The sequence below is a fragment of the Coregonus clupeaformis genome, chromosome 25, assembly GCF_020615455.1.
Source record: "Coregonus clupeaformis isolate EN_2021a chromosome 25, ASM2061545v1, whole genome shotgun sequence".
Lineage (NCBI taxonomy): Eukaryota > Metazoa > Chordata > Actinopteri > Salmoniformes > Salmonidae > Coregonus > Coregonus clupeaformis.
In genome coordinates, this window is record NC_059216.1 from 17,626,100 (window position 1) to 17,649,923 (window position 23,824).

General features: G+C 42.4%; 1 protein-coding gene across 2 annotated transcripts in view; it reads right to left on the reverse strand.

Moving 5' to 3' along the window:
• Positions 1-23,444, reverse strand: part of LOC121539156 (rho guanine nucleotide exchange factor 10) — a 91,938-nt gene extending 68,494 nt beyond the window's left edge. For both annotated transcript variants that reach the window (XM_041847448.2, XM_041847447.2), the window contains exons 1-3: positions 23,303-23,444; positions 9,173-9,295; positions 72-686 (exon numbers count right to left, since the gene is read on the reverse strand). In XM_041847448.2, the coding sequence (XP_041703382.1) occupies positions 72-686; positions 9,173-9,236 (679 nt within the window). In that variant the 5' untranslated portion in view covers positions 9,237-9,295; positions 23,303-23,444. The remainder of the gene's footprint in view (positions 1-71; positions 687-9,172; positions 9,296-23,302) is intronic.
• Between the last annotated feature and the right edge of the window lie 380 nt (positions 23,445-23,824).

The following is a 23,824-nucleotide window of genomic DNA, read 5'->3' on the forward strand; positions in this document are numbered from 1 at the left end:
AGTGAGACAGAGGATCCATCCTCAGACATCCAGGTGCTAAAGAAGAAAACGGAATAGTTGTTTTCACTAACCTGTGTTAACAGAGTCTGTGCCTACAGGAGTGGAGTCCTCTGGAGGTGGAGGAGGGGGTAAATCACTGTCTGTGTCAGCTGGGACTGGGACTGATGAAGCCTTGTCCCCTTCTGCTGCTGCCACTGGAGCTGTTGTGTCTGTTGTGGCCATGGCTACCGGAGCTTTCAGTGCTGCTGCCACTGTGTCTGTTGTGGCCATGGCTACTGGAGCTTCCGGTGCTGCTGCCACTGTGTCTGTTGTGGCCATGGATACCGGAGCTTTCAGTGCTGCTGCCACTGTGTCTGTTGTGGCCATGGCTACCGGAGCTTCCAGTGCTGCTGCCACTGTGTCTGTTGTGGCCATGGCTACTGGAGCTTCCGGTGCTGCTGCCACTGGAGCTGTGTCAGATGTCGCTGCTGCTGCTGGGGGCTCCGGGTTGGAGGGCTGGGGGTATGGTCCTTCCTGCTGTGGGTGAAGGGCCACACCATTGACCTGGGCCTGGCCCTGGGCCCTGTAGTCTGGGGCTGGAGGAGCAAGGGGCGGCCGGTCTGCCTTAGGGGCCTCATCCCCACTGTCGTCAAACTCAAACTGCTCCCCCTCTTCTTCATCCGCATAGGGCACCTCGTCCGCCAACACTAATCACAGAGAGAAAAGAGAGAGCTGGAGTCCGATAAATACAGCTTACCTATGTATGGCTTTGGATAGAGAGAGAGAGAGAACATGAGACATATGGAAGTAGAATAATTGAAGTTTAATCATTATGCTCAAATGTAGTTCTTCACAGTAGTGGCTTGACTTTTCCCTTCTCTCCAAAAATGTGAGGTCACCAAAGCCTGCCCCCACCAATGTCTATTCATAGCCACAAAGCGGGTGGTGGGTCAAGTTGAGACCCTCTACTAAGTGAAATATAAATCACTTCAACAAATGCAGGTTTGTAATTAGAAAAAGGGTGCGTCTATGTTTTCAATTGAACCCTGGCTAAATGATATACTAGAATAAAAAATACAGGAAGCTGAATATCATTTTGCTAATTCAATCCAAACGTAATGTAAGACAACTACCGGTAGTTACATTACAATGTTGAAAGCAAATTATTGATTGATTCAATGAACTGAAGAACATTTGCGCATTGATCCAACACAACATCAGATAGCCCACTTTACACAAACATTATGGAAAATATTATGGCAACATGGTGATGTTACGACAAAACAAATGCTTTACTTATAATGTACATAAGAGGTTGTGCACAAGAAAAATGTACATGCTACTTTCTGTTCAAGGAAACCAATGACTAACTGAGACGCGGGAGCCGAATAATATATTTGATTTGATTTATTAGGATCCCCATTAGCCGACACCATTGGCGACAGCTAGACTTACTGGGGTCCAACACATAACGAAAAATACATTACAAACAAAATACTTTACAATTTACATACTGTACCAGTCAAAAGTTTGGACACACCTACTCATTCAAGGGTATTTCTTTATTTGTACTATTTTCTACATTGTAGAATAATAGTGAAGACATCAAAACTATGAAATAACTCAGACCAAAGGACAGATTTCCACCAGTCTAATGTCCAATGCGCGTGTTTCTTGGCCCAAGCAAGTCTCTTCTTATTGTTGTCCTTTAGTAGTGGTTTCTTTGCAGCAATTCGACCATGAAGGTCTGATCCATGCAGTCTCCTCTGAACAGTTGATGTTGAGATGTGTCTGTTACTTGAACTCTGTGAAGCATTTATTTGGCCTGCAATTTGAGGTGCAGTTAACTCTAATGAACGTATCCTCTGCAGCAGAGGTAACTCTGGGTCTTCCTTTCCAGTGAGAGCTTGATGTTTTTTGCGACAGCACTTGAAGAAACTTTAAAAGTTCTTGATATTTTCCGTATTGACTGACCTTCATGTCTTAAAGTAATGATGGACTGTCATTTCTCTTTGCTTAGTTGAGCTGTTCTTGCCATAATATGGACTTGGTCTTTTACCAAATAGGGCTATCTTCTGTATACCCCCCCTACCTTGTCACAACATAACTGATTGGCTCAAACGCATTAAGAAGGAAAGAAATTCCACAAATTAACATTTAAGAAGGCACACTTGTTAATTGAAATGCATTCCAGGTGACTACCTCATGAAGCTGGTTGAGAGAATGCCAAGAGTGTGCAAAGCGGTCATCAAGACAAAGGATGGCTATTTGAAGAATCTCAAATATAAAATATATTTTGATTTGTTTAACACTTTTTTGGTTACTACATGAATTTAGTAAATAGTAAAAATAAAGAAAAACCCTCGAATGAATAGGTGTGTCCAAACTTTTGACTGGTACTGTACATACACACATATAAATACATAGTTGAAGTCAGAAGTTTACATACACATTTGCCAAATACATTTAAACTCAGTTTTTCACAATTCCTGACATTTAATCCTCGTAAAGATTCCCTGTCTTAGGTCAGTTAGGATCACCACTTTATTTTAAGAATGTGAAATGTCAGAATAATAGTAGAGAGAATGATTTATTTCAGCTTTTATTTCTTTCATCACATTCCCAGTGGGTCAGAAGTTTACATACACTCCATTAGTATTTGGTAGCATTGCCTTTAAATTGTTTAACTTGGGTCAAACGTTCGGGTAGCCTTCCACAAGCTTCCTACAATAAGTTGGGTGAATTTTGGCCCATTCCTCCTGACAGAGCTGGTGTAACTGAGTCAGGTTTGTAGGCCTCCTTGCTCGCACACGCTTTTTCAGTTCTGCCCACAAATGTTCTATAGGATTGAGGTCAGGGCTTTGTGATGGCCACTCCAATACCTTGACTTTGTTGTCCTTAAGCCATTTTGCCACAACTTTGGAAGTATGCTTGGGGTCATTGTCCATTTGGAAGACCTATTTGCGACCAAGCTTTAACTTCCTGACTGATGTCTAGAGATGTTGCTTCAATATATCCACATAATTTTCCTTCCTCATGATTCCATCTATTTTGTGAAGTGCACCAGTCCCTCCTGCAGCAAAGCACCCCCACAGCATGATGCTGCCACCCCCGTGCTTCACGGTTGGGATGGTGTTCTTCGGCTTGCAAGCAACCCCCTTTTTCCTCTAAACATAACGATGGTCATTATGGCCAAACAGTTCTATTTTTGTTTCATCAGACCAGAGGACATTTCTCCAAAAAGTATGATATTTTTCCCCATGTGCAGTTGCAAACCGTAGTCTGGCTTTTTTATGGCGGTTTTGGAGCAGTGGCTTCTTCCTTGCTGAGCGGCCTTTCAGGTTATGTCGATATAGGACTTGTTTTACTACTGTGGATATAGATAATTTTGTACGTGTTTCTTCCAGCATCTTCACAAGGTCCTTTGCTGTTGTTCTGGGATTGATTTGCACTTTTCGCACCAAAGTATGTTCATCTCTAGGAGACAGAACACGTCTCCTTCCTGAGCGGTATGGCGGCTGCGTGGTCCCATGGTGTTTATACTTGCGTACTATTGTTTGTACAGATGAACGTGGTACCTTCAGGCGTTTGGAAATTGCTCCCAAGTATGAACCAGACTTGTGGAGGTCTACAATTTGTTTTCTGAGGTCTTGGCTGATTTCTTATCATTTTCCCATGATGTCAAGCAAAGAGGCACTGAGTTTGAAGGTAGGCCTTGAAATACATCCACAGGTACACCTCCCATTGACTCAAATGATGTCAATTAGCCTATCAGAAGCTTCTAAAGCCATGACATCATTTTCTGGAATTTTCCAAGCTGTTTAAAGGCACAGTCAACTTAGTGTATGTAAACTTCTGACCCACTGGAATTGTGATACAGAGAATTATAAGTGAAATAACCTGGCTGTAAACAATTGTTGGAAAAAGTACTTGTGTCATGCACAAAGTAGATGTGCTAACCGACTTGCCAAAACTATAGTTTGTTAACAAGAAATTTGGAGTGGTTGAAAAACTGGTTTTAATGACTCCAACCTATGTGTATGTAAACTTCCGACTTCAACTGTACATATACACATGCATACATACATATCTTTTTTTTCAAATATATTTTCCTTTATTACTTTCTAACCCTACCACCCCTCCCCTAATTGGAGTAAACTAGTGAACAACAACGCTTAGGCCTCTACTTCCAGCTTATACATACTTTATACATTTTATGGACACGGTCCATTTTACAATAGTTATATTTTGTTTGTTTTTACTCCTGTCCTTCCTCTACCCTCAACCTCTCCCATCTATTTCTGATGTCCATCCTGTTTGAATACTATTTGCCATATCTTTCAAACTGTGCAGTCAGTCTTTCCTCAACTCTTAGCCAAGAGAGACTGGCATGCATAGTATTTATATTAGGCCTCTGATTACACTGAAGAGCAATACGTGCAGCTCTGTTCTGGTCCAGCTGCAGCTTAACTAGGTCTTTCTTTGCAGCACTTGACCATATGACTGGACAACAAAGATAAGATAAAACTAGAGTCTGCAGGACTTGCTTTGTGGAGTGTGGTGTCAAAAAAGCAGAGCATTATTTATTACGGACATACCTCTCCCTCTCTGTATAACCATTGAATGTATATGTTTCAACCATGACAGTTTACAATCTAAGGTAACACCAAGTAATTTAGTCTCCTCAACTTGTTCAACAGCCACACCATTCATTACCAGATCCAGCTGTCTAGAACTTAGGGAATGATTTGTACCAAATACAATGCTCTTAGTTTTAGAGATGTTCAGGACCAGTTTATTACTGGCCACCCATTCCATAACAGACTGCAACTCTTTGTTAAGGGTTTCAGTGACTTCATTAGCTGTGGTTGTTGATGCATATATGGTTGAATCATCAGCATACATGGACACACATGCTTTGTTTAATCCCAGTGGCAGGTCATTGGTAAAAATAGAAGAGAGTCGAGGGCATAGACAGCTGCCCTGTGGTACACCACACTTTACATGTTTGACATTAGAGAAGCTTCCATTAAAGAAAGCCCTCTGAGTTCTATTAGATAGATAGCTCTGGATCCATGATATGGCAGAGGTTGAAAGACCATAACACATAAGTTCTCAACAATAGGTTATGGTCAATAATATCCAAAGGCTGCACTGAGATCTAACAGTACACCTCCCACAATATTCTTACTGTCAATTTCTTTCAACCAATCATCAGTCATTTGTGTCAGTCCAGTACATGTTGAGTGCCCTTCTCTATAAGCATGAAAGTATGTTAATTTGTTTACAGAGAAATATCATTGTATTTGGTCAAAATACATTTCCAACAGTTTGCTAAGAGCTGGCATCAAGCTGATAGGTCTTCTGCTAGAACCAGTAAAGGCCACTTTACCACTCTTGGGTAGCGGAATGACTTTGGCTTCCCTCCAGGCCTGAGGACAAAGACTTTCCTCTAGGCTCAGATTAAAGATATGACAGATAGGAGTGGCTATAGAGTCAGCTACCATCCTCAGTAGCTTTCCATCTAAGTTGTCAATGCCAGGAGGTTTGTCATTATTGATCGATAACAATAATCTTTCCACCTCACCCACACTAACTTTACAAAATTCAAACTTACAATGCTTTTCTTTCATTATTTGTTTTTCTATGCATGAGTATGATGGCTCACTGTTCATTGTTGGCATTTCCTGCCTAAATGTGCCCACTTTGCCAATTAAGTAATCATTAAAAAAACTGGCAACATCAAATGGTTTTGCGATGAATAAGCCATCTGATTGAATGTCTTTCTGCCCATCATTTCATTTAAAGTACTCCAAAGTTTTTTCCCATCATTCTTTATATCATTGATCTTGGCTTCATAATACAGTTTCTTCTTCTTTTTGTTAGGTTTAGTCACATAATTTTCAATTTGCATTAAGTCATCCAGTCAGATGTGCAGCCAGACTTATTAGCCACTCCTTTTGCTCCATCTCTTTCAACCAGACAGTTTTTCAATTCCTCATCAATCCATGGAGCCTTAACAGTTCTAACAGTCAGTTTCTTATCAGGTGCATGTTTATCAATAATTTGAAGAAGCAATTTCATAAATGCATAAAATGCAGCGTCTGGAGGCTCCTTATTAATCACATCAGACCAACAAATATTTTTAACATCATCCACACGATGCAATTAGGCAAACAGGAAACAGTTTTGTCACACCCCCAATGACCAGGAAAACAACTGTGTTTCCCATGAATCCTGGGCTGCATCTCAATAATCCAAACTGGCTTTCCTTCCTTATCTAATTTCAGATCAATGTTGATGAAGGAATAGAGATGAGGAAAGAAAGCCACTTGATACTATTGAGATGTAGCACTAGTGTTCCAGAGGAGGCCCAGGCATCCCTGTATGACTAGGTTCTGACTCAGCTACAATAGAATGTGGGTGAAGCATGGTCCATAAAACACTATGTGAGGTGGCTTTCTCTCTCTGACCTAAACTGTGCTGAGGATGCATATGGAATGTAAATGTCACCATAGACCTCATTCAGAGGTATTGGGTTAGAGGCAACCTGATCTCGCTCTCCAGTTTATTGTTCTTTTCACTGCTATATGAGGTTCCTTTGGGAGGGTTGTGTGTTGGTTTAGTAACAGGGTGTTTGTTCAGCTGTACGTGTGACAGATTGAGGACACCGACTGACACAATTGTGTAAGGCGTAGGAAAAGACCTGTCAAATCAAATCTCGAAAGGCATTGTGGAGAGCACATCTCTGGTACTTTCTGACAGCGGAGGGGAGTGAGGAACTGACATACTGAATAAAGGAGGTGAAATAGGCCAGATAAAGAGAGAGGGGTGTAAAGAGGAGAGGAAAGTCTGTAGCCTAAAGAAAGATAAAAAGCCATAACATTAGAATCCCTACTGGAATGCTGGCAAAGGGTTCACAGAAGGTGACACAGCCAGAATTCATTGGTGGAATAGATTAAAGGAATGCTCTGTATTCAGCCCATTCAAACATCCCCTTCTCTCTACAGGAGTCCAAGTACATGGACTTCCTATTGGATCCAGATTCCTATACCACAGTTTCCCTATGGGAGGCGGGAGCTCCAGTTTAAGAGGTCACAACCCCATCTGAGACTGCTACTTTACCTCCCTGGCCCGGGCGGACGTTTCTAACAGAAACTGGCACACCTCTGCTCCTAAACATACCACAGATTCCTCACGCCACTCAGTCCCAGTACAAACACTACTGTCCTATCAGGATTCAAGTTTCCCCACGACTAGGTTAACCAAGGTAAACTCTCATATCCTGACTGTTCCTGCTAAGAAACTAAGGAAAATTCTCTTTTCTCTCCCAAGTTCTGGACCAATTTCCGGAATGACCAAACCAGAGGTAACAATTCCTATCCCCCTTTGGATTTCTATATGAGAAGATTTCCTACTAAGATTTCTCAGTATAGACGGACACCTTTTTCCTTTTGACCCCCATTCACATAAATTCAATTTCCTGTCCTGGCTAAGTACTTCCTGTTTGATTGAGTAAACTCTAAGCTGACATTTAGACAGCCATTACTAGAAACAACACTGTCTAATATAAATACACAAGGGTAAGTAAGGCTACAGGTTAAGCCCACTAACCATCAACCACATCACTCATAAGTTACTAACCCCTCAGGCCTAAATATGTCCTTACCCACGGTCTTTCTGATACACAGACCAACCACTCAGAGACCCAAAAGGCTTTGAAGCTCTACAGCACTGTGAGCCATTTAGTCTAAATACCCATCATGACTCCCTAAGGGGTTGACAGGAAGTGTTCTAGCCCTCAGTCTGGAGTTATGACAATGGTCTGTGACTATGCTATTGGGTTTAACTGTGACCTCTGACCTCTATGTACACCCCGAACTAAACTATGAATGCGCTAGAGCAGAACATTAGGAGGGAAAACCTGGAAAGAGGTGTTATCTGCTGTTCCCACCTGTGATAATGAATAGCTGTGTTGGACCAGTTAGAAAGATAAGGCACAGCTAGCCACTGCCTGGAGGGCTGTTTCACTGCTGAGCCATGGGATGAATATTCATTATTGTGCGTCTCCACTCTCTGACGCACAGGCTGGGCCAAGTAAAGCAGAGCTGGATGTGATGTAACAGGGTTCGTATAAAAGCTTGAACAGATTATTCGTTTCAATTGCCCATTCCATAATTTGGTCACGATCGAGTGTAAATGATGAAGCCATGGATGGTTGGTGCTGTGAGAATGTGCGTGCCTGCAGTCTGCCCAATACTCTCTCTAGCTAGCACACACACAGAGACACAGACACACAAACACAGAGACACACACCACACACACACACACACACAGAGAGAGAACTAGGCCTGTCCCGAACGCCCATTGTCAATTCATAACCACAATATGGATTCTGTTCCCGTGCCTCCTCTCCGCTCCGCCACACTGCTCCGCTCAATGAGTCACTGGCTTACAATGTGCTCCAGCATCGCCATGGCAACAAGGCAAGTGGCTGCCCAGCTGGAGACTAGGCATTTCTCTGGCCTGCTCCATTCCCTGCGGTGCGTTTGTGTGTGTGTGTGCCTGATGCTGCAATATTCAACCAGGGCTTGGATACTGAGGCACATTGTCTGCCCTTCGCAGTTGTGGCACATTTCTCCTCCTCTTCCTTGTCCTCGTCCTCCTCCTCCTCACTCCTTCGTTCCATGGCCCACGAGCTCCAGAGGAGAGGAATGTGTTGTTTACATGCTCTGCCCATCATGAAAAGGCCCTCTGGGAGCTAAACTGACCATCAATGTGTCAGCTGAAACAGACCTTTCAAACCTGTTACCATCAACAGGACTAGCGGAAAAATTATACATAGATCCCCATCATCATCAGCCAAAACAGCCTTTAAGACCTGTTAGTTTGAGCAACATTAGCTGACTACTCAAAAACATTAACAATAATACACATACTGCACTGGGAGTAACAAAGGGACAAGTAGAGACGGTCACTGTCTGATAACATCTCAGGACGACAAGCTAAATCCACCAACGGACATGACATAATGACATCACCAAGTAGCGCCTCACACTCATCTCAGAATGGAAAACAATAAACAGAGCATGTGTTCTCATTGGCTGTGGGGGGATTTACAAGAGCTGGGAGAGATTGAGTCAGAGAGAGAGCGAGAAAGAGGGGAGGAGAGGAGGATGTTGGCGTTACTTACTTTCAGGAGGCGGGGGAGGGAAGTCTTCCACGATGTCCATACTGGGTGCTGTTTCTCTGGGCATACAGGTTCACTCAGCAGCCTGGTGGTGGTGGTGGTGGTCCTCTACACTCACACATAGCCCTGGAGGAAACACACACATGGAGGAATGTCAGAGGTGGCACGCTATGATATACTGTACACTTATTCAATTAGCTAAGCATAGAAGAATGTTCCTAAGCATCACCTGGTCCAGAGGTATTCCGGGCATCATGGCCAAGTTTTAGCCTAACTAGAGTTTTGCCTGGTAAGGTCACATGGTATAAGTTAGGGCTTAGAATTGCCAGGGACCTCATGATCCGATATTATCACGATACTTCGGTGCCGATACGATATGTATTGCGATTCTCACAATTCTCACATTCTATATGTATTGAGATTCGATAATGCGATTTGATGTTCCAAACATATTGCTCACTATATGTCTTTCCTTACAGCACTCGAACACATGACCGGACAAGGTAAGACTAAACTAGAGCCTACAGGACTTGCTTTTTGGAGTGTGGTGTCAAAAAAGCAGAGCATAACTTTATTAAGGACAGACCTCTCCCCATCTTTACAACCATTCAATCTATACTACCAGTCAAAAGTTTGGACACACCTACTCATTCAAGGGTTTTTCTTTATTTTTACTATTTTTTTACATTGTAGAATAATAGTGAAGACATCAAAACTATGAAAAAACACATATGGAATCATGTAGTAACCAAAAAAGTGTTAAACAAATCAAAATATATTTTATATTTGAGATTCTTCAAATAGCCACCCTTTGCCTTGATGACAGCTTTGCACACTCTTGGCATTCTCTCAACCAGCTTCATGAGGTAGTCACCTGGAATGCATTTCAAATAACAGGTGTTCCTTCTTAAAAGTTAATTTGTGGAATTTCTTTCCTTCTTAACGCGTTTGAGCCAATCAGTTGTGTTGTGACAAGGTAGGGGGGTATACAGAAGATAACCATATTTGGTAAAAGACTAAGTCCATATAAGCAAAGAGAAACGACAGTCCATCGTTACTTTAAGACATGAAGGTCAGTCAATATGGAACATTTAAATAACTTTTAAAGTTTCTTCAAGTGCAGGTGCAAAAACCATCAAGTGCTATGATGAAACTGGCTCTCATGAGGACCGCCACAGGAATGGAAGACCCAGAGTTACCTCTGCTGCAGAAGATAGGTTCATTAGAGTTACCAGCCTCAGAAATTGCAGCCCAAATAAATGCTTCACAGAGTTCAAGTAACAGACACATCTCAACATCAACTGTTCAGAGGAGACTGTGTGAATCAGTCCTTCATGGTCGAATTGCTGCAAAGCAACCACTACTAAAGGACACCATTGACACCATGTTGTGTAAATCAAATGATACAAATCCCCCAAAAATCAATTTTAAATTCCAGGTTGTAAGGCAACAAAATAGGAAAAATGCCAAGGGGGGGCGAATACTTTCGCAAGCCACTGTAGGTTACGACGTTACTCCTCGCAGTTTCAGACTGGGCAGGTTGCAGGGAAGATTGAAAACGAATGGAGACAGAAAACCCTGGGAGGTCATCATTACCAGTGTGTGTGTGTGTGTGTGTGTGTGTGTGTGTTTGCGTGAGTGTTCAACATCCCTTCCTTTAGGATTCAAAGCAGGCTTAGATTCAGGCTTCCATGCTGCTCTCAAGCAGCTGGTCACCTGTTGATTCAAATAGTGATAGTCAATAATCTACTACCGTACCTTTAACACCCTCTGATCACTCATGCAATAACCCAGGGTTAACGGCTACAAGGTTCAACTCTAATTAACATCTGATAACAGCTGTCCAAATTTAGCAGTTGTTTTCATTGTTTTAAAGCCAGTTTTCCTCACAGAATAACTAGGCCCATTTAGTTTACAAATAATCCAGTTGTCAATTAGACTCTGTTTTTGTTGATGAGAGCTGGAAATGACTCAATGTAAATAACAGCTACAATTATTCATTGCAAACAGCTGTTATCTGATGTTCAGTAGAATGTTATGAAATATAGTTTGCTTATTCTAGGCTAGCGTAACATTATTTTCTAATAAACTTCTGCATGTACAGTACTGTTCACATGTACACATTACAGATCAATACTTTTTAGCCTGTAAAAGGCATAATATTTGCTGACAGATACAGGGTAGAGTGACAGGTTTGCAGAGGTATATGGGGTCAGGAGTCAAAGTGAGGGTGGGGTTAACAACAGAGGGCTTATTTTACATCTGGTGGGAAATGTCACATGCATGCTAAGGCAGGAAACTCACTGACATGCACAGACATGAGACCAGAGAGACAGTGTATTCTTCCACTGTCTGACAAATAGATAATGGACACATGGAAGATCAAACAAAATAAACTTCAAGTTTAGGTTGAAGTGGGTCAACAAGTCCTGCATTAGCCTACTTCTATCAAATACAACTAGTCTGTCAGTCTCCCCTCAAGGGTGGGTGAAATAGCAGTGATGTCATTCCATAAAATAAGAGGTCTCGTTGTAGAGTTCTAGTGAGTTCCATACTGTTACAGATCTTCTGCTCTCAAATTCAATTCACACCATAATAAAACAAGCTTACAGTACAATAAAATAATCTGTGAATAATACTGCTCCATTCCACTGATGCCAACAAGAGCCAAAAGTTAAACCATTTACAAGCGACTCAAAGCTTGTTTTGTCTATGAATAATGTCAGCTCCTCTGTTTGTCTCCACCCAGAGTACAGAGCAGCACGGGGTCAGGGCAGTACAGTACAGTGGATGTGAACACCACAAGACCAGCGTTTTCTTCTGTACTGTATGTCAGAGAGTACAGTCAGGTAGAATATCTTTGTCCTGGAGACAAAATATAACTGGCCTAAGTTAAGAACTAGACGTGATTAACTGGACAGATCTAGACACGTATAAAAATCCTAAAAGAATGGGATACACCCTTAATTTGGCTAATAAAATGATTCATCATTGCTATCCTCAGGAGTACTGTATGAGCTGTGACCGAGGAAGGAAGGGAGGCAGGGAGGGAGAGATGGGGGAGGGAGGGGGTAAAGACAAAATGCAGCAATCAGGTGTGCTCTCATCCTCTGGGCTTCCTCAAGCAGAAAGATAAATACATCCCTTTCTGGCATTAAACATTTCCCAAATTAATACCTTTAATATGGTTATTCTGATGGCCCATGTCTTCTATTTGATTAACGTGACGTTTAAATGAAACCTATTGTCTCATTTTTACAGAAATCCTTAAAATGAAGGACTCAACAGACTTAAGTCCAGACAGACAGCCTTTCTCATAATGACATTACAGCTTTTTAAAAAGTCTGGAGATTCCTCCATTTACCTCCCGTTGACTCCTAGAATTATTCTTCCCAGCTCTTTTAGTTGCTGGGCGGAAACGAGACGCACCTCGGCCAAATGACATCATGCCTGGCCTCTAGTGGCATCTAGTCCGTGTTCCCTGGGGAAGGGGGGAGTCCTCTCATATACATACAACCACTCACTGCTTGTCTGTCTGTAAGCACCCTAGGCTTAGTACACAGCATCAGGCCTATTGGATGCCTCCAAACATTCCTTTAAAGTAGGTCTCGGTGGCAGGCAGGCAGGCAGGCAGCTGAGCCAGCGGCGGCCCACCCATTAGGGCGTTAGGGGCAGCACTCCACTTCTGATTGGTCAAAGAAAATACACAATTACCTGTACACATAGTGTAAAACAAGCTGATCAGTTACTCTCTACTCTGCCCCTCAGAGACTGCCAGCAGCAGCAGCAGCTCCGCCTCCACAGGCTCATAAGCCTTGCGAACATTGCTTGAATTGTTTAGCCAGTTATTTGCTATGAGGGGGAACTGCTAGCATAAATTATAACAGCACAAAGTAAATGGACCATCCTGGGGCGGTCAAATGTGCGTTCAGTCAGAACTTCTGGGTCTGCTCTAGTCTCCCTCCCAATATGTCTCTCGCGCCAGATGGCTTAGTTCCGCATGTGAGACTAGATCTGCTCTATCAGGTACAAGCAAAAAGCTAATTGTAATGAACTTGTAAATAAATAATAATGGGAGCCTGGGACCTGATAAACCAGATAGGGCTGACCCCATTTAGTCGACTGGTCGATTGTTTGGTCGATAGGCAGTTGGTCGACCTAAAAAATTATTGTTGAGCAGTTTCAACAACAAAAATTAAATCTTATGGCACACCCTGTCTCAGTGGACTAATCCATTGCGGAGGCCGTGGGGATGGCACACCAATATCACCAGTAGTACATTTACCCTTAATTCCCATCATTTGTCATCTACAATGTTTGTTTGGTTACCATAATTAAATAAAAATATTATTATTACAGTCTTTTACTGTAATGGACACGTTGTTTGCAGAGCGCACAACCTAGGCTACACTTGTGAGAAATACATTTTGGTTTATTTCATTCTATTTACGAGTTGTCAATTTATTAATTGCGTTTTGTTTGGAGCGCTCCTGTCAATGTTGAGTAAGGACGCATACCTGATTCCGCAAGTAGACCTAGGCTACCTGGCCTGCGTGCAAATGTAGGCCTATAAATGTAGGCCTATAAATGTAGGCTTATAAATGTAGGCCTATAAATGTAGGCCTATAAATGTGCCCATTTGGGGATGTGATAGTATTTCTGATCGCCTTAACTCACCACCACTAATGAACTGTGGAGCTTCTCAAAGTAATTTTTTCTTCACCTTAAACAGCAAGTAAACAAAGTCTGTATTTACATCCATTGAGAATGACAATAGTTCCTCAATGTAGCCTATTTGAAAAATCTTTCCAGCTCTCTCCCTTTCGATTACCACTCAGCATGAAAGGGGGAAAAAATGTAATGTTCTGATCCGGTGGAAACATCATAAAATAGGCCTACCTGATTACTTCTTATCCCTTGCACAAAATAGCCTACAGTTGTGTCTCGCCGGAGCTCAGCTCAGGGCTGGAAAACCCTGAGGGTCCAGGATATTTTATACAATGTTGCAAGTTTGTTAGCACAAGCTTTGGGCTGGACCAAGTTGATAGTTGATACAATGTTTCAAGTTCCTTGCAGATAGGCCATGGGTAGCCAATGTGATAAATTTTTATCAGGATATTTTCTACCTTCAGTGTGCAATGTTTTCATTTATTGGCTTTATGTAGGCTATTTATACATAGTTGGCAATGTACTTTTAGATGTATAATTTTCATTTAGATATAATTTTTATTAAACAGATTACAATGATTTTGAGATACGAAGACTTTACTATAAAAGAAATGAAACAACTTCAGGAACATAATGGCAGAATCTGCGAAGGCCAGCAGCAGCGGGAGGTGGTGGTTCGGGAACAGATTTTTCCTTCTGGTTAGGCCATCTTGATCTCTGGCTCCCTCGAGTTATTTGTGTGTCTTAATTATTTAAATCACAGTGTGCTTAAAGCATCAGACAAGCTCAGCAGCCTACATATAGTTGATTTTATTAAAAACACATAGGGTGTGTCTATATATGGAAAAATACACATAGAAAACGTGGACCAGTCGATTGGTTGAAAGAACAGACGACTGCTGGTCGACCAATATTTTTTTTTTGTCGGGGACAGCCCTAAAACCAGACATCTACGTCAAACAAGAGTCGAAGGATAGAGGAATACACTAGCTAGAACCTTCTCATCATGGATCTGGTAGGACGGTGGCTTATTGTCCCCCTCCTCCCATGTTGTTCAACAGGTTGTACTGTAGATGACAGGGTGACATGTTGTGTGGACTAAAACAGCATAAAACCAGGTGTGATCAAATGAATTAGCTAACTACAGTAATTTTGAGAAACAAATAGTTTGGATATTTTGGATAAATGAACCAGTTATCTACCTTGAATAAGCAGCTAGCTGGTAGCTTGCTAGCCAGTTAGCTCCCATGCCAATTTCAAGTCTTTCAATATGAAGTTAATTCAAAATGAAAGTTTACTGGCTAGCGCATCATGCTTTGCGACATTATGTTAGCTAGCTATCTCCAGTTACTGTATCTCCAGATAATGTGCTTTCACTTATTGCATGCTTGTTGTATTCTCCCTGGTGCACTCATTCGTTCGTGAGCTGACTGCTCGTTCTAAATAATATAATATAATCTGTTCAAAACAGTGGCAGCATGTGCAACAGTGGTCATTCCGTTTTTGAATGCAAAAGTGAGTGAGATAGCTGTATTTATGCTGTTGCTCAAATGCACAGATCGCTTTATACATCTTCTCAAAGAAACTACCAGTAGTTCGAAAACTTGGTATCATATTTCTGTCATGCTGCTTTGTCGACAACTCCAACCACTTCGTGCCCCGGGTATTCAGACAATCAGTGGCCGCCACTGGTCTGTAGACACCAGAGGGTGAAAAAAGAGAACCATCTGATGACAGACTTGGCCAAGCATGTCTTTACAAGTCAGCAACACTCAGGTAAACCGCTGTAGTTAGCTATGCACAGACAGAAAAACTGTCATCTAGGGCCTGCAGATAATGCTGCCGTTTTGTTCCCAGTGTGTTCACAGTGCAGTCACAACAATTGTCACTAAAGCATTGGTAATAACACCAGTCATGACAGTAATAATAAACATGTTCTCAAAGCGTGAGGAATTATCACGTATACATACAGTACACTACTACATAATAATAAAAGCTCAATCTAGGAGACTTTAAACCAAGACTGCAGCCAGCCAGGCGACAAAGCAGATTTTTGATACTTGTATGAAGCCAAAAACATCTGAAACGCTCTTAAATGAGAAGTGGCATTCTATAAATTGTACGACAGTCACAAACAAAACCCAGAGCCTGCTTTGGAGCGCACATCTGCACCAGTAGAGAGCAGAGAGAATCCTCTAGGCCCAGCTCTCCTTCTCCACACAGACACAGACACATTTGGTATTACTATCCTTGTGTGGACCTAAAATTGATTTCCATTCAAAATCCTATTTCCCTAACCCTCATCGTAACCCTAACTCCTATGCCTAAAATAGCCTTTTTCCTCGTGGGGACCTGAGAGAATTGTCCTATCCTTGTGGGGACTTCCGGTACCCACGAGGATAGTAATACAAGCCCACAGACCCACCCACACAGACACAGACACACCTTCTTGGGCTCTCTGCATGGCTGTGTTATTGGCAGTGTGTCATGATCTCCCATTGCCAGCATTACTGTAATCAGTGGTCCATTATACTCAACAGGCAGGGATGACAAAGACACTTGTGCTGGGGAGGACAGTGCCCTGCAGCATACTAAAATGGCCAGGCTCTCTCTGTCCTTCTCCCCTCTCTGTATTTATCTCTCTCTGTCTGTGTGTGTTGACAAGGGCCCAGGCAGAGCCAGTTTTATGACATGCTGAGGAGGAGCGCTTGGAACACCACCGTGAGAGAGAGGATGAGAGAGCAGCATGCAGTCTGTCAGCCCTCAAGGAGTGGAACTTAAAGGATATTGGATATTTATCTCATTAGAAATCTAGAGTTGCAACGCACTTTAGGGATGCTAATTTGTCAGCAATAACAGATGATATAGCAGAGCAGTTTGCATACACTGTGAAATAAGGGTCCATAAGGTGAAATTAAATAGATCTACAGAGCAAGTTAGCAGTAACTCAATGTATACCATTGCCTAGCTGAATATCATGTTCATAGCTGCTTTCTAAAGCCTCTGACATGTTAGCTGGCCTAGATGCAGGGATCAATTTAAGCTAGAGGAGCAGTATGGCGTTTCACATCAGCAGCTGTAATTACACTATATGGGTGTCGGGTGTGGGAAATACACTTCAATAGCATGCCCTGGGGTTAGGGTTAAAGCAGCACTGGCTTTTTTAGGGTAGGTCCCTGGTGTATAGACATTTGGACACGTGGAGGGATCAGGCACTATTGAGTGTCTACACTGCGAATGAGTATGAATCAGAGATCCCCAAATTGAAGTGTAGTCCAGAACAACAGCAGCGATCCACTCCTGTGGTGTCATCAACAGTGCTAGGTAACACACACCCATCACTGAAGAACACAGCAAGCTTTTGACAAATTGCAGTGCATGTCAGACCTTGTCCTCCCTCAGAGAGTGCTTTAAAGGATGTGACTAACCTTTAGAAAGAGTACCTCTGGCAGAATATTAAAGTACCGTAATTTTCGGACTATAAGCCGCGCCTTTTTTCCAATTTTTCGACCCTGCGGCTTATATAACGGTGCGGCTAATCTATGGATTTTTACAGCTAATGGCCACTAGAAGACCTCCTAAATATATGGATTTTACAGGTTACAGTCCACCAACTTTAACTCTATGGGCTCTATGACCGGTCCGCGCCACCCACCTTTAAGCGGCGGGCTCCAGCAGGAAAAGCTGGAGGCCGGAAAAGAGTGAGACAGGTAGCGCGCAAAAGTAAAAGTGGAACCGAGTGTGGTACGAGAGACAGAACAAGAGCAAGACAGACAGACATTACGAGAGCGAGACAGTTTGTCTCTTTCCCGACAATCCCCTCTGTGCACGAACCCTTACATATGGTAATTAAACATTAAAACACCTGCGGCTTATAGTCCAGTGCGGCTTATATATGTACACATCATTCAATATCATTCAATTTAGCTGCTGCGGCTTATACTCCGGTGCGCCTTATAGTGCGGAAAATACGGTAGACCTTTTCTGAAAATACAGAATACCTTTTTACTTGATTTTTGTGTCTCCCAATACGATCTAAGCAAGGCCAGCCATCTTACTCATTTGACACATTTTCACAGAAGAGGTGGATGAAATCATTCCCTTCTAAATAGGCTAACCCTCCCAGTCTAGGCCTTTGAACACAGCAGTTGTTGGGCAAAATGACAGTGTACCACTGGAGTTGCTATAGTATGTAACGTCCCATTAAAGACAGAGGCCATCACAACAGCCACAGTCACTCAGAAAGAGGGTCCCCACCCACCCAGTGCAGACTGGGGCCTCGAGAGTCCAACATGTCCTCAGAAGTACAGAACACTAGGTCAGTGTGTGAAGCAATAGTATTTAGTCATTTACAGTAATACACATTATGCGGACTTCAGAGTTGGTACTGGAGATAGTGTTTAGGAGTTTTGTTAGTCACCCTAACATGCTGACTACATCGGCCACGCCTGTGCGTCCCTGTGCGTCATCGTGCACATGTTGATTTTGTCCATCCACACCAGACATGATTATGACACGCAGGTTTAAAATACCTACAACTTTGACCCGGAGTCATACAAAATCGTGAGTTTCTCTACTCCAACGAATAATCCACAGATAAAAAGGGAAACCTAGTTTGTTTTTAGTTAGTTATCTTTGATTAATCTCTCCTTGTTTGTCTTTCAAGCATCCACTTGGGTTTGTATCTTCCTGATATCCAATAAGGAGGGGACTTGGCAGTGTGGTTCCAGGACAACAACCTCTCCCTCAACGTGAGCAAGACAAAGGAGCTGATCGTGTACTATAGGAAAAGGATGGCCGAACAGGCCCCCATTAACATCGACGGGGCTGTAGTGGAGCGGGTCAAGAGATTCAAGTTCCTTGGTGTCCACATCACCAACAAACTATCATGGCCCAAACACACCAAGACAGTCATGAAGAGGGCAAGACAACACCTTTTCCCCCTCAGGAGACTGAAAAGATTTGGCATGGGTCCCCAGATCCTCAAAAGGTTCTACAGCTGCACCATTCGAGAGCATCCTGACCGGTTGCATCACCGGCAACTGCTCGGCATCTGACCGTAAGGCGCTACAGAGGGTAGTGCGTACGGCCCAGTACATCACTGGGGCAAAACTCCCTGCCATCCAGGACCTATACACTAGGCGGTGTCAAAGGAAGGCCTAAAAAAATGTCAAAGACTCCAGTCACCCAAGTCATAGACTGTGCTCTCTGCTACCGCACGGCAAGTGGTACAGGAGCGCCAAGTCTAGGTCCAAAAGGCTCCTTAACAGCTTTTACCCCCAAGCCATAAGACTGCTGAACAATTAATCAAATGGCCACCCGGACTATTTACATTGACAACCCCCCCCCTCCCCCTCTTTGTTTTTACACTGCTGCTACTCGCTGTTTATTATCTATGCATAGTCACTTTACCCCTACCTACATGTACCAATTGCCTCGACTAACCTGTACCCCTGCACATTGACTCGGTACCGATACCCCCTGTAAATAGCCTTGTTATTGTTATGTCATTTTCTTGTGTTACTTTTTATTTTAAAAATGACTTTAGTTTATTTAGTAAATATTTTCTTGACTCTATTTCTTGAACTGCGTTGTTGGTTAAGGGCTTGTAAGTAAGCATTTCACGGTAAGTCTTGATTTGGGCTGTACCTGTTGTATTCGGTGCATGTGACAAATACAATTTTATTTGATTATTTTATTTATTTTATTTGACTTGCAGCGCGTGGAGCATCTAAAATAAAACCAAGTTCTACTTTAGCGCTTGGCTACACAAACACTCGTTCATGTGCGCGAGCGGTGTGGGTCAAATGATTGAATAAAGTGTGTGTACATTTATTTCGCAACACTCGCGCACACAACGTGTCCAGTGTGGTTTGTGTGTAATATTGACAAAGGAACTACAAGCTTCACACCTCGAGTCCAATTCTGAACACAGATGTTCACAGCTGGTAAATACATACAGTACCAGTCAAACTTTAGGACACACCTACTCATTCCATGTTTTTTCTTTATTTTGACTATTTTCTACATTGTAGAATAATAGTGAAGAAATCAAAACTATGAAATGACACATATGGAATCATGTAGTAACCTAAAAAAGTGTTAAATATTTTATATTTGAGATTCTTCAATGTAGCCACCCTTTGCCTTGATGACAGCTTTGCACACTCTTGGCATTCTCTCAACCAGCTTCATGAGGTAGTCACCTGGAATGCATTTCAATTAACAGGTGTGCCTTGTTAAAAGTTAATTTGTGGAATTTTTTCCTTCTTAATGCGTTTGAGCCAATCAGTTGTGTTGTGACAAGGTAGGGGTGGTATACAGAAGATAGCCCTATTTGGTAAAAGACCAAGTCCATATTATGGCAAGAACAGCTCAAATAAGCAAAGAGAAATGACAGTCCATCATTACCTTAAGACATGAAGGTCAGTCAATCCGGAACATTTCAAGAACTTCGAAAAACCATGAAACTGGCTCTCATGAGGACCGCCACAGGAACGGAAGACCCAGAGTTACCTCTGCTGCAGAGGATAAGTTCATTAGAGTTACCAGCCTCAGAAATTGCAGCCCAAATAAATGCTTCACAGAGTTCAAGTAACAGACATCTCAACATCAATTATTCAGAGGAGACTGTGTGAATCTGGCCTTCATGGTCGAATTGCTGCAAAGAAACCACTACTGAAGGACACCAATAAGAAGAAGAGACTTGCTTGGGCCAAGAAACACAAGCAGAGTAGGTGAACAGATGATCTCCGCATGTGTGGTTCCCACCGTGAAGCATGGAGGAGGAGGTGTGATGGTGTGGGGGTGCTTTGCTGGTGACACTGTCTGTGATTTATTTAGAATTCAAGGCACACTTAACCAGCATGGCTACCACAGCATTCTGCAGCGATACGCCATCCCATCTGGTTTGCGCTTAGTGGGACTATCATTTGTTTTTCAACAGGACAATGACCCAAAACACACCTCTAGGCTGTGTAAGGGCTATTTGACCAAGAAGGAGAGTGATGGAGTACTGCATCAGATGACCTGGCCTCCACAATCACCTGACCTCACCCCAATTGAGATGGTTTGGGATGAGTTGGACCGCAGAGTGAAGGAAAACAGCCAACAAGTGCTCAGCATATGTGGGAACTCCTTCAAGACTGTTGGAAAAGCATTCCTCATGAAGCTGGTTGAGAGAATGCCAAGAGTGTGCAAAGCTGTCATAAAGACAAAGGGTGGCTACTTTGAAGAATCTGAAATATAAAATATATTTGTTTAACACTTGTTTGGTCACTACATGATTCCATATGTGTTATTTCATAGTTTTGATGTCTTCACTATTATTCTACAAAGTAGAAAATAGTAAAAAATTAAGAAAAACCCTTGAATGAGTAGGTGTGTCCAAACTTTTGACTGGTACTGTATTTTGGTGACAAATGTCCCATGTCCACCTCCGGAACGAAGGAAGGAAGTCCCAGTCAGTCAGTTTCACACCCAGCTATGGCTGTGCGATGTGTTGATCCACATTATATCTCAGTGGTTCCTCAGTGGTGAATGGGAGGATTTAGTGCATGATCGCACAGTCCTCTGAAAAATTGGGAGTATGCTCCTCTCTGCAGACTGCTATGTACTCTGGCCTGACTCTCACCCTCCGCCAGACACTCTGAGGCTTTCCCATAAGCCCCTACCCACTGGATGGACTTACAGACCCGACACACAAACTTTGGGAAATTAGTGATTCTGTCCAGCTGCATCTGTGAGCGACAATAACAACCAGGAAAAGAACAGCAACAGAGGCTCCCCAATCTGAAATAAACCCTCTGGTATGAAGCTGAGGACAAACTAGGTGGGATGCTGAAGGAGTTATGGTTTCATTCTTAGCATGCAAGGTTAAGCCAGTAACCAGAGCTGCTGAGCCAAAATAAAGATGGAAGTTTAGGGCATGATGGTGATGTACCTGTGGTGTTTGTTCTACAGGAGGAAGTGTCATACATAGTAGAGCATGCTGTCTACAGGCCCAGGGTCACTTCACCTGACTGCTCAGCAAGAGAACCACTTACTGCAGTAGACCTGGGTACAGCCAAGAGTCCTCACACTCCCCAAATACCAGAGACCCCTTTTTAGGAGTCATTACCGGGGGTGGGGGCATCTATACTCACAGCAGCCAAGTGACCTGGCGAATTACCAATAGTGTGTACAAATCTCACAGGCTCCAAACTCTATCCCCCATGCTGATGCAAAGTGAACTGGACAAGCATGGAGCCAGACAATACAAGAGCAGATCAAAGCGCTCACCGTATCTAAACCATCTTTTAGCAGCCTGGCCCGAGGCGCATAGATTCCTGGAATACTGTTTGATCGGACGTGGTGGCAGGCTACTCTAACAACTTGGCCAAACAGATTGATTAAAATTAGACTTTTCTGATTAATACAAGTGTTACCAAAGAAAGTTTCAGTTAATTGGAGTCATGCACTTGCTTTATTGAGGAATGCTATACATGACTAAGTGAATTTGTTGAAATGGAGTTAGGGGGTGAGTGCTCTCGAACACTTTCTAAAGAAGAAGTCACTGTTTTAATCAAACTTCATGATACACTGTACAACGTTTGGCTATATTTGGTGATCTTTCAAGAATTCCAATACTATTTTGGACTAGTCTAAAAATCTATAAACTAGACTTAATCAGAATCTAAAGGGTAATGTATTATACAGTACTGCTACAGAAAACTACTTTATGATTCACAAAGAGTTTATAATTAGTAGCCTGGTTTATTAGTTTATAGACTAGTTTATACTCAGTAATAAACAGTGAACCTGTGATAACTCTGATGGAAAGTATTGTTTATATTGTCAAGTCTTAATTGTCTTGGTCAAGAGTGGATAAAAATCATAATTACATTTAGGTTGCACTTGATACTATGCAATCTATCTTAATATAATGCACATGTACCCTTGAAAATGAACAGAGGGGCACCATAACTTTCGGCATTGAGTTTGTACACAACATCTAGCAATTCATCACAAGTTTGTCATTGGTGTGACAACCACGTTCCTGCCAATTTCGTACATTGAAATCCGTGAGAGACTAAAGACTGTGTGCATGAGAAAGATACAATTATACATTCATTTGTATTGTCCTTGCATGTTTCCAAGCATAAAGGTTTACAATAGTAGCCGAACTAATAAAACCCACAAGGATACATTATTATGAGACACCCGCCTCTGAATTGACAAACCGATAACTTTACATGCTGGCAAAGACAACTCGCCACGTTATAACAGCGCAACCGGACGAACGACCACTCACTTTGTTTGCAGAGAAAACATCTAAGTTAGATGTCTTCCACTCGCTGCATACCGTCCAAATACAGCTGAACATAATGTACTGGTTATTTACTGTATTGTAAATCATAAAAATGACATTCCACTTTCAAACATTCTTGAAATTCGGGAATATTTTCCACAACACCTACAACTCACCATATTTCGAATCCTGATGAATATCGTTATTTATCCTAGTTCCACAGTAAATATGTGCAAACAAATCCCTGTCAAACATTGAGGATGAACTTATTTTGCTCCTATAAATTAATTGTCCCTTTTTCGTTTTTTATCTACTGAAATTAACCAAACTTTTCCCAATGCAATCTGACTCCATCCAAGACCTCGCCTCCTTCTCAGTCATTGGTGGAGATGCGGTGCGAAGCCTTAATTGGCTCAAGAGGCCCTCAATCACATTCCTGAGGTCCTCCTCGGATTTATAATACGTTGATAACCAAGTGGGAAGGTGGTATTTACCACTTAAATGCCCCTCCAATTCGTAATTACTAGTGGAAAACTCGTCTATCGTCACTGAGCTACGACTTCTTCCACATGCTGACCTCTACCACCTTGCTACTTGGTTATGAACGCAGCAGAAGTACATGCGCTCCAGTGTGTACCACGTGATCAGTTAGGCGGCTCCCCCAGCTGGGCATCAGTCCTTCATCAGTGTGGATGTAG